This window comes from Nilaparvata lugens, chromosome 9 (assembly GCF_014356525.2).
Source record: "Nilaparvata lugens isolate BPH chromosome 9, ASM1435652v1, whole genome shotgun sequence".
Lineage (NCBI taxonomy): Eukaryota > Metazoa > Arthropoda > Insecta > Hemiptera > Delphacidae > Nilaparvata > Nilaparvata lugens.
The window spans coordinates 16,507,796-16,524,308 of record NC_052512.1 but is presented as its reverse complement, the minus strand read 5'-3'; the positions used below and the strand labels follow the sequence as shown (position 1 = coordinate 16,524,308).

The window sequence follows — 16,513 nt, the reverse complement described above, 5'->3', positions numbered from 1 at the left end:
TGATGGAGTCAGCTCGAAGCCCACCGCCTGCCCCACCTCAGCTACAGTCTGCAGTACATCCTCCTGCGCTTTTTCAGGAATGCCGTGAATTTCCAGACAGCCCCTTCTTGAATAAATAACCAAATAACCAGATTGAAAAATAGCCAGATATTATAAAAATATAAACAGACATACAGAAATTGCTCGCTTAATATAATAGGATGAGGCCTGCCGCAAAGTAGACCCACGATAATCTATGTCACTCCAACCCACGCTGTGGGATGTTTTGTAAACCATTGCTAGGCTTCTCCAGACATCTGTGTAATGATAATAATGCATGCAATGAATAATCCACTTGTTAGTTAGCTGATTGATTGTGAATAATTCTATAGCACTGGTTTACAAAACATCCCACGGCGTGGGTTGCTTTGCGTGGGTCTACTTTGCAGCGCGCCTAATGATCCTTATCTGATCTAATATGAACAAAATATGTATTATAGTACGATTCACATGAATGTGTAAGCATTGAATAAATGGGAAGCATTCATGCTATGAATAAGGATTGCTGCCAGTTTGAAGTGGATATCAACAAACCATTGTAAATATTTTTTCGCCACACTTGGATGTAATAAGCTGGTTTTCGTGCGTCATATGGAGGCCAAAAGTGATTGTTTTCTGACCAGGCCGGTAAAATTTCTACGGCCCTAGGGCTGTAAAATAACCTTGAAGTCAGCTGATTCTGATTTGATGTGAACGTGCTTACAAAATAGTTTATGAAACGGAATCAGTTTATGCTTTTAGAATTGATTAAAGTATTTTGCAATAAGATACTATCATTCTATTTGGATAAATGGAATACAAATAAGATATTATAAACTATTCAAATTCAATTTTCAGAGTATAATAGAATCTAACCTCAAACCTGCGTTTAATCGTACTGCATTTAATCGTTTATCACGAAACCTGGTGGATAATTTTGGAACTACTTGAGCAATATCCATGGTGGTGAACGTTTTTACAATAATTGTTTATGTAACGGAATCAGTTTATGCTTCTAGAATTGAATAAAGTATTCTGCAATAATATACTATCGTTTTATTTGGATGAATGAAATACAGATAAGATATGAATATTATAAACTATTCAAATTCGATTTTCAGAGTAGGATAGAACTTGTAACCTAAACTTCCGAAGTCGATGACAACAAGCATTTTTGACATTGACATTCAGATTGGCCAAATTTATAGTGTGCTAGAACAGCTGATCAAAAACTTTTCACTATTTGTATTATTATTCAATAATTAAAACATTTATAATAATATAATCTTATTGTCATTTGAAAGAATAAAAAAGTATAAACTCAACCTCCCACATAATTGAACATAATCTTTTAGGTTATTTGGACAAATCAGAATGAAAAATAAAAATACTTGGACAATTCCCTGATATTCAGATAACCTCAGATTTGCTAGAGCTATGACCTTCCAGTTTTGCTTTCAGAAGTGCCTAATAAACAATTATTCTCATATATGTATATTGTTTTATTTTTCTGTGTGGCGAAAAATAGCGTTTGCACCATGGGCAAAAATGTGTTTCCAGCTCCAATCTTTTCTAGTCCTCGGCCTACGGCCTCAGACTTAAACCCAATTTCGAGCCGGGAAAGTCTCATTTTCGGCCCTAGGTGCGAAATATACTATTTCGCCTCACCTGGATGTAATGAGGTGGTTTTCGTGCATCATATGGAGGCCGAAAGTGATTGTTTTCTGACCAGGCCGGTAAAAGTTTTATGGCCCTAGGGCTGTAAAATAACCTTGAAGTCAGCTGATTCTGATTTGATGTAAATGTGTTTACAAATTAGTTTATAAAACGAAATTAGTTTATGCTTCTAGAATTGAATAAAGTATTTTGCAATAAGATACTATCATTTTATTTGGATGAATGAAATACGAATGAGATATTATAAACTATTCAAATTCAATTTTCAGAGTATAATAGAATCTAACCTCAAACCGTCTAGTACTGCGTTTATCATGAAACATGGTGGATAAACGGAATCAGTTTATGCTTCTAGATTGAATAAAGTATTCTGCAATAATATACTATCATTTTATTTGTATGAATGAGATACAGATGAGATAAATATTATAAACTATTTAAATTCGATTTTCAGAGTAGGATAGAGCTTCTAACCTAAACTTCAGTTGACTAGAAAAGATTGAGAGCCAGAAACACATTTTTTCCTGTGGTGCGAACGCTATTTTTCGCCACACAGAAAAATAAAACAATATACATATATGAGAATAATAATTGTTTATTAGGCACTTATGAAAGCAAAACTGGAAGGTTTTAGCTCTAGCAAATCTGAGGTTATCTGAATATCAGGAAATTGTCCAAGTATTTCTATTGTTTATTCTGATTTGTCTAAATAACCTACAAAATTATGTTTTAATGTGGGAGGTTGAGTTTATACTTTTTTATTCTTTCAAATGACAATAAGATTATATTATTATAAATGTCTTGATTCTTGATTAATGAACACAAACAATGAAAAGTTTTTTGATCAGCTGTTTTAGCACACTTGAAATTTCACCAATTGGTTTAAACTGATTCCGTTTCATGAACTATTTTGTAAACACGTTCACATCGAATCAGAATCAGCTGACTTCAAGGTTATTTTACAGCCCTAGGACCGTAGAAATTTTACCGGCCTGGTCAGAAAACAATCACTTTCGGCCTCCATATGAAGCACGAAAACCAGCTCTTTACATCCAAGTGGGGCGAAATCAAATGTATTATAGTACGATTCACATGAATGTGTCAGCATTGAATAAATGGGAAGCATTTATGCCATAAATAAGGAATGCTGCCAGTTTGAAGTGGATATCAACAAACCATTGTAAATATTTTTCTATAAAGCTATTGGTAAATCAATCAATCAGCCCACAGTCATGGTACTAGACTATATAGTGAGGTCTCCATTATAATGGCAGTGTTTGATTAGCAATGGTGTCCTTGTCTATCATTCAACAAAGCCGATAGTGCTATCTCTTTCTCGCTTTGCTCTGTTGCCATCGTCATTTATAAATGTAGAATTATTTATTTATTAACAAAATATTTCATCTTGATTATGAAAATTCATTATGTAATTATCAAAAAAATATAATTTCTTGCTTAATAAAACATAATTCATTATTTTAAACTAGAATGAACAGCTAATAATACATCAATAAACCCCAATTGACCGAACAAAGTGAGGTCTAAGATTCAAGTCGACGGTTTGGCATTTCTCTTAATGTTTAAATGTTTATATGTTGCGCATTTACGGCGAAACGCGGTAATAGATTTTCATGAAATTCGACAGGTATGTTCCTTTTTAAATTGCGCGTCGACGTATATACAAGGTTTTTGGAAATTTTGCATTTCAATGATAATATGAAAGGAAAAAGGAGCCTCCTTCATTCGCCAATATTAGAGTAAAAATCAGACTATAGAATTATTCATCATAAATCAGCTGACAAGTGATTACACAGATGTGTGGAGAAGCCAGTCTATTACTGTATTTGTATAAGGTCTATAGTTCCAATGAAAGACCTTGAAGAGGTATGCATCTTTAAGCTGGTTTTACACCAAAGTTATTAACAAAATGTTAATAACTTAATCCTTATAGATTCTATTAGATTGAACGCAAGTTGACAAACACACATGTTCATCATATGTATGATAAGTTATGTTCAATCTAATATAATCTATAAGGATTGAGTTATTAACATTTTGTTAATAAATTTGGTCCAATCGCAGCTTTATGGTCTTTGGTTTCAATATTTTGTTTTGCAGTCATGGTATTATTATGCGTGTCCATCAGTATCAATATTCTCCCATTCGAAAAAACTAATTTAATAGGTGATTAAAAATAATCAAATGAACTAGATACTGCTGAAGAAATTATAATATTTTTTATTGAAAGAAATCAATTTTCATTAGATGGAATGATTATCACGGAACTGGATGAATATTATAAAAATTCTGGAATAGAAATATATTCTATTCATTGTTTAAATCAACATAAATATTGATAAATTATGGAATACAAATTCAAACGTGAACTGATTTTGTTAACATTTAAAACAGTTGACATCAGGTACTTGTGGATGAGAATACTGCGTGAGGTCTACTGTTCACAGAACTACTAGTATTACATCAATAAACATGTTTCAGCTACCATCTATAGAAGGCATTGACAAGACAGAGGATCAGCAACGTTTTCTCCTATCTTTCTCCCCTGCTATTATAACGTGGACCTCACTACAGTTGTCAAGACTTCCAACTTTTTCCGGGAATCTAAATAATCAATCAATTAGAGATGGGTATCGATGCATCGATGTTTAAAAACATCAATGTTTCAACATCAAACATCGATGTTCACTGTTCGATGTTTTTCACTTATCGATGGTTTTACCTAGACATCGGTCATCCGATGTTTTTCCCAACTAAAAAGTAAAAACAATTCTAATTTTTTAATTTGATACAAGTTTTTTTTATTTTTTTGTTTGAAGAGGATTATCTTGAGAGCAATAAGCAATAGTAACAGAATTATAATCATTATCTTAATCATATTTAGTGTAGTATTCTGTTTAGTGTTTTTCGTGAATAGACTATAGATCACTCTTGTGAAAGATCTCGCATAAGTTTTGATTTCCTGCATATTGCTATTTTTATTTTTCAATCAGGCTCTCTGTATTTTTAGCTCTCTGAGACTGTTGGATACTCTTGAAGATTTACATTACTTCTGTGGTCCGTGTCAAGGTTAGATAGTTATTTAGAATTGAATAAGAGGTCGGATTCTTCGTTTCTTAGGAAGAAAGAGTTTTTTCTTACTACAATTATTTCCTCAACATGTGTTTAACACTAATTAATCTAGCTCTGGAAAAGAGGTCCTCGTATTGTAAGGCGTGCAGATATCCATATAAAAAAACTTAATCCATTTTCATTTCCTAAAAAATCTATCAGGTGTACGATAGATGATTCCTAAAAATCTATTGAATGAATACGATATGAGTATCAATGATTGCTGAAATTAGCTTAGGGTGAAATTTCAAGACCGAATCCTCGAGGATATCCCGAGAGGTTTCAGACTAGACCATGAAGATGACAAATCTTGTGAACTAGAGTTGATGTATCTTTCTAGTCACAACCTGACTTCAATTATTCGAAAGACTGTTACTTGAATACCACAAGTCCAAAATTGCTGTGATTCCAGTTGGTAACTGTTAAAATATTGGAACAATAGCTCCAGATAAAATTGTAGTAACTTTAGAAGCTCTTTTTGTGCTCTACAATCTGAAATCAGGTAGAGCGCTCTATCTCATATTCCAGGTACACCTGACAACAATGCTCCTTGTATTGTGAAAAACACCTGATTTTCAGCTTCAAGCATCATCACCAACTACATTGTCCTCACTTTGTTATTTCGCACAACGACATAAGTTCTTGAGATTATGTCCTATGAGAATCACCCGTAAGATACACTTCATTTCAGTATTTCCTAGTGGAGAGGCGCGCTTAAGGACACCTCAAGGATCAAAATTTCAAACACATAACTTTTGACACAATGCTTAGATTTCATCGTACTACACTTCATCCTTCACACTTCCGTCACGGCGGTTCAAAATCATGCATAATGAGTCAAATTCAGTCGAAAAATGGAAAATGTATTGTTGAGTGTACTTAAGCCCATATTCCAATACACAAAAAATGGCCAATTCCTATATTCAAAGTTGCATGTCTTGTAAAATACTTCTGATAAAATTTCCAAATCTAGTGAGAATGTGAAAATTGTCCCCCTCTACCCACTTCAATAAATAATACTTTCGATTCCAAAACAATTTGGAAGTTAAGAATTTAAAAATGGCGATTTAAGTTTTTACATTTTTTTCGTAATTTTACTGTTGATCAAGAGTTCCTAAAACGAGTCTGATACATCATAGAAACTTACGATTGATTACAAATTGTAGATAAATTCATCCTCTACGAGCTCAAAAATCCATCTTGAATCACTTTTCGCTATAGAACTGCCAAAACCGTTAATATGAGAAAAATATCTACAATTTCCGGATTTTTTTTCAACAATCAAATCTCACTTTACAAACATATTTTTTCATGAATTGTTTACAGCAGATGAAATAGAAAATTCTATTGTATATTTCAAGAACCTCTCAGTTTCGTCGGTCTCCAAGTAGTTGTTTTAAATGGTAAAATTAGCCTATTTAACCCAAATTTATGTTTTAAAGTGAGTAACTAGTGATTGTCTGACCGTGTGAATGTGTGAATTTGATTTTACAGTCTGTAGTGCAGTTATTTTCGTGGTATTAGAAACACATAACCTCGAATATCGTGAGCTAGCCTAAAACAAGTCAGCTGTTTCAATTAACGCGGGATGATACTCAAGTGCTGTTAATTGTGATTGTTTTTGATGATGAGCTTGAAGGTGGAAGGTGAGCTTATTATCTCTTGTGGCAAACTGTCTCGCCTCAATAGATAAAGATAAGGTGCTACAGTCACACGTTGATAAGATAACACGTTGCCGGTTCCTGGCGTCATTGGTTGTCTTGGTAACACGATGTAAACAGCTGTTGTTGAAGGAAAGAGCCGCGCCAAATTTTGAATTCTTTTCATCTTGAACTGATCTTGATTTTTGAGACATGATTCATACCTATTAGCGGTGTCTAGACATTTATTATAAATTTGCACAGCTACTATATAACGGTTTCAATTATAGTTGTTTCCTTTTCTTGAGCCAGTTCCCTCTTCCTACTTCCTACTTTTTATCAGGAGCTTCCGATTTTGATCCTGCCTTGTTGGCTCTCTAGGCACTTTGTCTCTCATACTCTTATCCATTTTCCAGTTACGCCTAGTTTGAAATGATGAATTCAGAATTAAAAACGTACAAAACATCAAAGCAAAACCTGGCTTTGTACTATAAGGGCTATTGTTTTTGGAAAAGCCACTCTCTCGTTAGTGGAGATATTTGCTGGCGTTGTTGCTCGACTGGATGCCCTGTCTCTGTTACTACTTCTTTAGAAATTGATAGCGTGAAGAATTATACAGATAAGCATAAGAAGCATGCATCACACCCAGTTCCAAAAGATCTCTTGTGTACTCCGATTAAGAGTCCAGTTTCAACTGTCAGGCAGCCACCAAGGTGTAATAGAGCATCATTGGACTCTTTCATGGGGTCTTTGAAGAAGCCTGTCTGTTTCGATTCCAGTTCTCAGACAGATTATGATATTCTAAAATCCAAAGATGAATTATTAGGGAGAATTAAACAGCTTACAACAAGTCAGTCTTCCCTAGTTGAAGAGATTCAGAGACTTACCATGGAATTGGATTACCGAAATTCAACAAATTCTCTTTCCAGTGTGACTCTGGTTGATAAAAGTATAAACACCGAAGCGTTTATCCAACCATGCGAAAGTTGTCAGAGTTTAAATAAGAGTAATGCCAAGTTCAAAGAAGAGAATAATTTTTTAAGTGAGAAAATTGGAACCATGTCAATCTCTATTGAAACAATAGAGGCGGACAATAATGTCTTAAGGAATGAGTTAATAGCACATATGAACGAAGCTGATAAATGGAGGTCAATGTATGACAATTTATGTGCCGCGTCGAATAAGTACACTGGTAGTCCTATTGAAGTGTACAACAGATTTTCATTGTTATCTGTAGATGAATCAGACTCACCCACGACTGTTCACGGACCTCCAGTAAAGCTACGGATCTGTAAATCACCAACATCTCGAAATCGTAAAACTCAATTTGCGAACCATGTCAAGTATATGAACTGTGATAAGAGTTCGGAAAGAGTTACTTCTCCAATTCCTCGCGACAGTGAAAGAGTTGTCTTAAGCTCGGCGCGTAATTTGAATAGGCGACAAAATGCGGATGGTGTAATAAAATTATTTTCCGCCAGCCAAGGAAGGAGACTGAACGATTTAATTTCAAAAAGGACCGATGCTCGAGTTACTAGTATTCTGAAGCCTGGGGCACGTTTCGGCTCAGTTATTTCGGAGTGTGATAAGGAATGCGGATCCATGTCTCAGCGTGATCTCACGGTTCTGATTGGTGGTACGAATGACTTTTCAAACAGCTCTGGAGAAGGCTACCTCGAAAGAATGGAAGCTCAACTTGAAAAGCTGAAACATACTCGGGTTTTTGTTGTAAATATACCGTGCAGATATGATCTTCCTGTGTTTTCACCTATTAATGTAGCAATATCTCAGGCTAATGAAAAACTGAAGCAGCTTGTCAGTCGCTTTAATAGTGTAGAATTATTTGATGTGTATGGCATGGGTAGGCTTATAGTAAGGCTATAGTTTTTATACTCGCCATGGTCTACATCTAAACATCATTGGAAAGAACATTATTGCTGATAAGATTCTTAATAGTTTTCGAAGGGTCGGGGTTGAGGTACTACAACGACAGAACTCTTTGGAAGGTTGTGGTTTTTTAGGACTCTAGATTTAGTGAAAGATATTGCTTATAAAATACCAATTAGAATGAGTCAGTAACACACTGATAGAAGGTTTCAGTTACACAATGCTTCCCATAATCGTGGTGTTGACCTCAGTAATTTAGTTATTATTCCTTGTCAAAATTCGACGAAAAGAAAGATGAATCCAAGTATAGGAGGAGATGAATCTCGCATTGATCACTGTGATGATGCTTCAGTAGGCTCTCTAAAGTCATGTTTCAAAGTAATTCACCAAAATGTAGATTGTATTGCTAACAAGATACATTTTTTAAATGATTTAATTGAGGATGAAAACCCAGATGTATTGGTAATAACAGAGCATGGTCTTAGAAAGTATGAAATCGATTGTATTGTTTTGAAAAATATGTTTCTTTCAACTAATTACTGTAGAGATCACATGATTAAAGGTGGTGTGGCCATTTATGTGAGTGAACAGGTCAATGATCGTTCGAGAGCTTTGGATGTGGAGCAATTCTGTAGTGAGGGAAATATTGAGGCATGTGGGATAAGGTTCAGGTTGAGAAACAGGATTTTTGTTATTGTAGGAGTTTACCGTTCGCCAAATGGTGATTCTAATTTATTTTTTGAAAATTTCAAGTCGATGATGGATGAGTTGCTTGTAACCATTGAATACAATATAATACTGGCGGGTGATTATGATATTGATATTCTAAACGACTCTCCTATCAAAAGAAATTTATTAAATACCTTAAATCAATTTGGTTTATCTTATACTGTACATATTCCAACCAGAATAACTGCAAATAGTGCTATAGATAATGTAGTTACAAATATTCCTGAAGAAGGCTATATGGTTAGTGTTTTGCATACATTTATATCTGATCACACAGCTCAAGTATTCTCGGTATTTCATGAGGGAGATTTCAGGGTGCAGAGAAAGAGTTCAACAGGGGCGCATGATTGTAATGAACAGAACATAGAATGTTTGAGACAGGCATTAAGTGTTGAGAGCTGGATGGCGGTCTATGGATGACCAATCCGATTCAGATCCACAATTTATAAATTTCCATAGGAATCTGCTCTATCATTTCAAGGTACATTGTCCGGTCAAAACAGTCAGCAAGAGATTAAATGATAATAGGCTAAGAAAACGTTTGAAAGGTCAGTGGATGACTAAGGAGATAGAAATAATGAGATCTCTTCTAGAGATAGCAAAAACAAGAGTGAGTGAAGGAGTGGACATAGACATAAAACTACTTAAAAAAGTAAAGGAGCATTATAACAATAAGGTTGAAGAGGCAAAGAAAAAACATTTCAGTGAATATATACTTTCCTCTGCCAACAGAACCAAGTCTAGCTGGGAGATAACAAAAAAGATCAATGCCCACCGAAATTGAATATAATAACAAACTTATTACAGGTAGCAAGTCCATAGCTGAAAGTTTCAATCACTTTTTTGTATCCATGGCTCCAGCAAATGAAAACTCTGCAGCACAAGAATCATTGAAAAAGAAAAGTCATAAAGAATGCTCCAAAATTTTTTTTCTTTTTCCCACAAATGTCAATGAGGTTGTGGGAGTTATAAAAAACCTAAAAGCTAAAAAGTCTGTGGGCCCAGATGAAATCCCGGTGTCAGTAATTAAGGCATGTTGTCATGAAATAGCAGAACCATTGGTATTCATTATCAACTCAATGTTTAAGACAGGTATATTTCCAGACTTATTGAAAATAGCCAAAGTGATTCCTATCCTAAAAAAGGTTATGTTATGGATATTTATAATTATCGTCCTATTCCAGTTTTAAATACATTGTCAAAGGTTTTTGAGAGGCTCATTCATGATAGAATTATGAGTTATCTGTTAAAATTCGATTTGCTTTTCAATTGTCAATATGGTTTTATGAAGGGAAAGTCAACAATCACTGCAGCGGTAAATTTTTTCGAGTCAATTGTGAAAGGGATTGATGCTGGTGATTATGTAACTGCGCTCCTGTTGGACCTGTCAAGAGCCTTTAATAGTGTCAATATCGATATTCTTTTATGCAAGTTATCAAAGCTCGGGATTAGAGGCGTGGCAAATAGATTGATAGCATCATACATGAGCAACAGGTTCCAGTACACACGTATATCTACTCCTAATGGGTTAGTAAACTCAGCCAAGTTACCATTGACACGAGGCGTACCACAAGGCTCCATTTTAGGCCCATTACTCTTCATATTATATATAAATGATATTCAATTCAATGTTCCTGTCACTGATAAAATTACTCTCTATGCCGATGATTGTACCTTGCTATTTAAGAGATCAGATCTCATAGACTTGGAGATTGAGGCAAATAACATGGCAAATGAGGTTGTGCAGTTTTTTAATGATTCAGACCTCACTATAAATTCAAACAAAAGTCATGTCATCAGCTTTGATCATAAGTATCGTCCTTTCCACCCCACCATAACACTTGGTGAAACGAACATTGAAAGTTGTACTGTTGTGAACATGTTACGTTTGTCGATGGATTCTAAGCTTAATTGGGGGGATCATGTAAACAAGATATCATTGAAATTGAGTAGGTCACTTTTTGCATTTAGAAATATTGTTAAACGGGTGCCTAAAACAACAGCAAAAAGTGTCTACTATGCACTGATTGAATCCCACATTACTTATGGCATTGAATTATGGGAGAGTAACTCGAAGCAAAACATTCAAAGAATTTTTGTTCTGCAAAAGTCCGAAATAAGATACCTGGAAAGGCTCAGATTTCCACAGACATGTCGGGAGTCTTTTAGTAGCCTAAGTATTTTAACTGTTCCATCATTGTACATTTTCAAATCAATATTACATGTGAAGGATCGGTTGAATTCATTCCAAGTTAACTCAGATATTCATGGCTATAACACTAGGAAGGAATAACATTTCAGTTGAGAGACATAGGCTGAGTGTATTTGAGAAAACACCTACTTATAAGGGACAAAAGTTTTTTTAGTAAAAAAAGTATTATTAAGATCATGTAATAATTTTTATAACAAGGGGTTACCGAGATACATAGCTTTGAATATAAAATTGGCCATTTTTACTTTCCTTGCCCTATTACCATAGGTAATGAAAGTATTGCTTTCCAAAAAAAATTAAGGTACCCTAATTTCATGTTTTCTATATGTTTCAAGATCCCCTGAGTCAAAAAACAAGATTTTTGGGTGTTGGTCTGTGTGTGTGTGTGTGTGTGTGTGTGTGTGTGTGTGTGTGTGTGTGTGTGTGTGTGTGTGTGTGTGTGTGTGTGTGTGTGTGTGTGTGTGTGTGTGTGTGTGTGTGTGTGTGTGTGTGTGTGTGTGTGTGTGTATGTGCATCTGTGTACATCAGGTCCCCTGAGTCCAAAAAAGTGGTTTTTGGGTATTGGTCTGTATATGTGTGTGTGTGTGTGTGTGTGGTGTGTGTGTGTGTGTGTGGTGTGTGTGTGTGTGTGTGGTGTGTGTGGTGTGTGTGTGTGTTGTGTGTGTGTGTGTGTGTGTGTGTGTGGTGTGTGTGTGTGTGTGTGTGTGTGTGTGTGTGTGTGTGTGTGGTGTGTGTGTGTGTGTGTGTGTGTTGTGTGTGTGTGTGTGTGTGTGTGTGTGTGTGTTGTGTGTGTGTTGTGTGTGTGTGTGTGTGTGTGTGTGTGTGTGTGTGTGTGTGTGTGTGTGGTGGTGTGTGTGTGTGTGTGTGTGTGTGTTGTGTGTGTGTGGTGTGTGTGTGTGTGTGGTGTGTGTGTGTGTGTGTGTGTATGTGAACACGATAACTCCATTCCCAATTAACCGATTGAGTTGAAATTTTAAACTTGAGGTCCTTATACCATGAGGATCCGACAATAAAAAATTCAATAAAATTCAATTCAAGATGGCGCAAAAAATGGTGGATAATTACTAAAAAACCATGTTTTTCACGCTTTTCTCGAAAACGGCTCTAACGATTTTCTTCAAATTTATACCATGGATAGCTATTCATAAGCCCTATCAACTGGCATGAGTCTCATTTCTGGGAAAATTCCAGGAGCTCCGTAATATTCTTGAGAAAAATGGCGGATACTGACTAAAAATCCATGTTTTTCACGGTTTTCTCGAAAACTGCTCTAACGATTTTCTTCAAATTTATACCATGGATAGCTATTTATAAGCCCTATCAAATGACATGAGTTTTTATTCTGGGAAAATTGCAGTAGCTCCGTAATATTCTTGAGAAAAATGGCGGCGTACTAAAAAACCATGTTTTTCACGATTTTTTCAAAAATAACTTGACCGATTTTTTTCAAATTCATACCCTGTATAGTTATTCATCAGCTCAATCAACTGGCATGAGTCTCCTCCCTGGGAAACCAATGGGGTTCCACCCCATCCTTGGAAAATGGACTTAGTAACCTCCTTCTCGTGCATGAGGTGAGTAGGTAGCGCAGTTCATAAAAATAACACATAGTCGAGATATTTCATCTGTAGAACAGCTGTTTTGACGACTTTAAAAAATGACGACTAAAAAAAATCATCGAATTTCACAATTCACACAAAGAAAAAGTACTCTGAAAACAATTATATATACACATATACAGAAGTCTAATCGTAGTTTCAAATATGAGCAAGGAAAGTTGTGTGAGTGTACCACACCAGATTTTTTATGTATAGAATATGGGCTTAAGTACCTACATTCAACAATAAATTTTCTATTTTTTGACCGAATTTGACTGTTGATGCATGATTTTGAACCGCCTTGGCGAGCCGAGAAGAATCAAGTGTAGTACGATTAAATCTGAGCATTGTGTCAAAAGTAAATTATAAGTGTTTGAAATTTTGATCCTTGAGGTGTCCTTAAGCAAGCCTCTACTATGAAATACAAAAAAAAGTGCATCTAACGGGTGATTCTCACCCATGAACTTATGTCATTGTGCGAAATATCAATGTGAGGACAAAGTAGATGGTGATGATGGTTGAAGCTGAAAATTAGGTGTTTTCCACAATACAAGGCGCATTGTTTGTTGTCAGGTGTACCTGGAAATCTATATGACATAGAGTGCTCTACTTGATCTCAGATTGTATAGCACAAAAATACACCTAGAGGGATTTTGAAATATACATCTAAATTGTAACAATCGGAAGATATTGTTGATCAAAAACTAAAATTCATCAAAATTGATTTTTTCTTCAAATTTCACTCATTCTTGAAAAATAATAACTAAGTACTAATTGGAGATAGAGAGTTCCGAGTGATCTCATTTTTTTTAGAATTTTATAATCTGGAGAGATTTGGCAGAAATAGCTGAAAAGTGGAAAATGAGCCGAAAATACGAGGTTTTTGGGCTATTCTGTATCTAGCACAAGGAAATCTTGCATGAAGAAATTGGTTCTGGACTTCTCTTATGTACCCAAATAATATATTAAAAATCAGAACTACAGTATAAATTGCAAGCACACCCCTTTTTTATGTCTTTATTGACTGGACTAATAGTATCATCCATAAAAATGTAGAGCGATAAACGATGTTTAAAAACATCAATGTTCAAAAACATCGATGTTTACTGTTCGATGTTTTTCACTTATCGATGTTAGGATGAAAAAACAACAATGTTCAAAGCATTGATGTTTTGTCTTTCGATACCCATCCCTACAATCAATCAATAAACAATCTAAATAAATATCGGAAATTGATGATTTGAGTGTGTAGAAATTGAAAAAATCTGGTGTGGTACACTCACACAACTTTCCTTGCTCATTGATCTATAAGCCCCATTAACGAGGATAATTTGGGGAATAACATTATGCCAATTGGCGGCAAAATAATTAAAACTACGATTATACTATTGTGATTGTGTTCAGAGTACATTTTCCTATGTTTGAATCATGAAATTTGAGGATTTTTTAAAAGTTGCTAAAACAGCTGTTCTACAAATAGAATATCGACATGTGTTCTTTTGAATAAACTGCTCTACCTACCTACCTCACGCACGAGAAGGAGGTTACAAAGTAAATTTCTCAAGGATGGGGTGGACCACCTGTTAATTTCTCAGGGAGGAGACTCATGCCAGTTAATAGAGCTGATATATAACTATACAGTGCCGTGCTACCAATTTATCCTAAATAGGTTGAATAGCATTTTTCACCTATTAACCTAAAGAAAGTTATCGGCTCCAAAATGGTGAATTCTTGATAAATTATGAATAAGAAATCCAGTTTTCAGAGCAAACCAACTTATAATTTTCATAAGAATTTTGGCAATATACAACACAAATCCACAGAACAACACCTTACAACGCTTAAACATATAGCATCATTATAAGCTAAAATACTTATCCACTTATATACTTGAAAACAATGGCTATAGGCTTGTAAACACTCAAATAAAATTATACAAAATTAGAACACCATAAAACTGTTCAAATCTCAAATTAAAACATTATAAATTCCAATTAAACAGAAAAATATTCAGAAAGCACAAAACACTTTCAATATCCAGCCACCATTTTTTTAGAGAGGAGATAACAATGACCTGCCTTTTAGATGAAGCCTAGAACAGTGACATTATGAACACGTCATCGATATTAATTTCCAAAAAATTATAAATTACAAGTTTAGAATTTTCATTTTACATTTTTGTTCTCAATAAAACTTTATTCAGAAACTGTTATTTTAAATTTATTTATCCTCTATGCTGTTTATAATGATCTGTTAATTCTGAAATAGAACTCGGTTTCAGTGATACCATGGAATGTGCAACACAATTATTTATGATGAATTCTCAGTTAAAAGTTGTCCGCATATCGATCACTCTGATATTTACTATCAAGTTTACACACACACATACACACACACACACACACACAGACCAACACCCAAAAATCATGTTTTTGAACTCAGTGGACCTTGAAACGTATAGAAAACATGGAATTGGGGTACATTAAATTTTTTTGGAAAGCAATACTTTCCTTACCTATGGTAATAGGGCAAGGAAAGTAATGAAACGTATAGAAAACATGAAATTAGGGCACTTTAAATTTTTTTGGAAAGCAATACTTTCCTTACCTATGGTAATAGGGCAAGGAAAGTAATAAAACGTATAGAAAACATGAAATTAGGGCACTTTTAATTTTTTTGGAAAGCAATACTTTCCTTACTCACTGTATGGTAATAGGGCAAGGAAAGTAAAAGATATTCTCAGCTCTAAGAAGTCGATAATTATTCCATTGATATAAACATGAATGTCAGGTGATGATTCAGACCCATACGAATAGCTCAGTGTTAACCTAAATAAAACCCAACAAAACCTACAGTGAGAACCACGCTATAATGGCAGTGGAGACAGATAGAACAACGTTGCCGATCCTCTGCCTTTTCGATGCCTTCTATGTAGGGTAACTGATAAAGGTTGATTGATTTTAATATAAACTGTCCATTTTCGTTTAAAATAATCAATTGTATTTTATCAAGCTGGAAAAAAATATTTTTCAATGATTGCGTAATGAATCTCCATAATCAAGATAGAATATTTTGTTAATTAATTATATTTTCACATTGTTAGAGAACAATCCGGCAACAGAGCAATGCAAGAAAGAGGTAGCGCTATCCCTTTGTTGAATGATAGACAAGGATAGCAATACAATTGCTAATCAAACACTGCCATTAAACGTGGACCCCACTATAGCAAAGGTTTGTATAGAATCTAAATTGGCCCCTAGCAATGGATGACGTCATCATTTACATCGCCTATTTCTGTAATACCGATACAACCTCAAAATCAAGCATTTGAGCTTCAGGTTTCATTTTTTTTAATTTTCAGTAATTTCGAAGCAGGAATCGACATTTGTAAACCAGCATACGATGAATGGACGCAACCCGAACTACGCAGGTTTTGTATGTATGATGATCAGCTCACTAATGAGGTGGTTGCAGCATTGGCACATAGAAACCCCATAAGAACTGAAGGTGAGTATTAGAATGCTAGTAGTTCTGTGAACTGTAGACATAGCGTAGTTATGAATCACAGCCTCCTCCAATACTGTCCATAGAAGTAAATTCTGTCCTGTCATATCTGCAGGAAA

The 16,513-nt window shown here is 34.9% G+C and overlaps 1 protein-coding gene across 5 annotated transcripts in view; it reads left to right on the top strand.

The window, feature by feature from the left end:
- LOC111057722 overlaps positions 1 to 16,513 on the top strand; it is a 104,315-nt gene that overhangs the window by 72,327 nt on the left and 15,475 nt on the right. For 4 of the 5 annotated variants that reach the window (XM_039435560.1, XM_039435558.1, XM_039435559.1 and 1 more), the window contains one exon: positions 16,252 to 16,397. The exons of the other annotated variant lie outside the window; for it this stretch is intronic. In XM_039435560.1, coding sequence (XP_039291494.1) covers positions 16,252 to 16,397 — 146 coding nt within the window. The remainder of the gene's footprint in view (positions 1 to 16,251; positions 16,398 to 16,513) is intronic. 5 annotated transcript variants of the gene reach the window in all.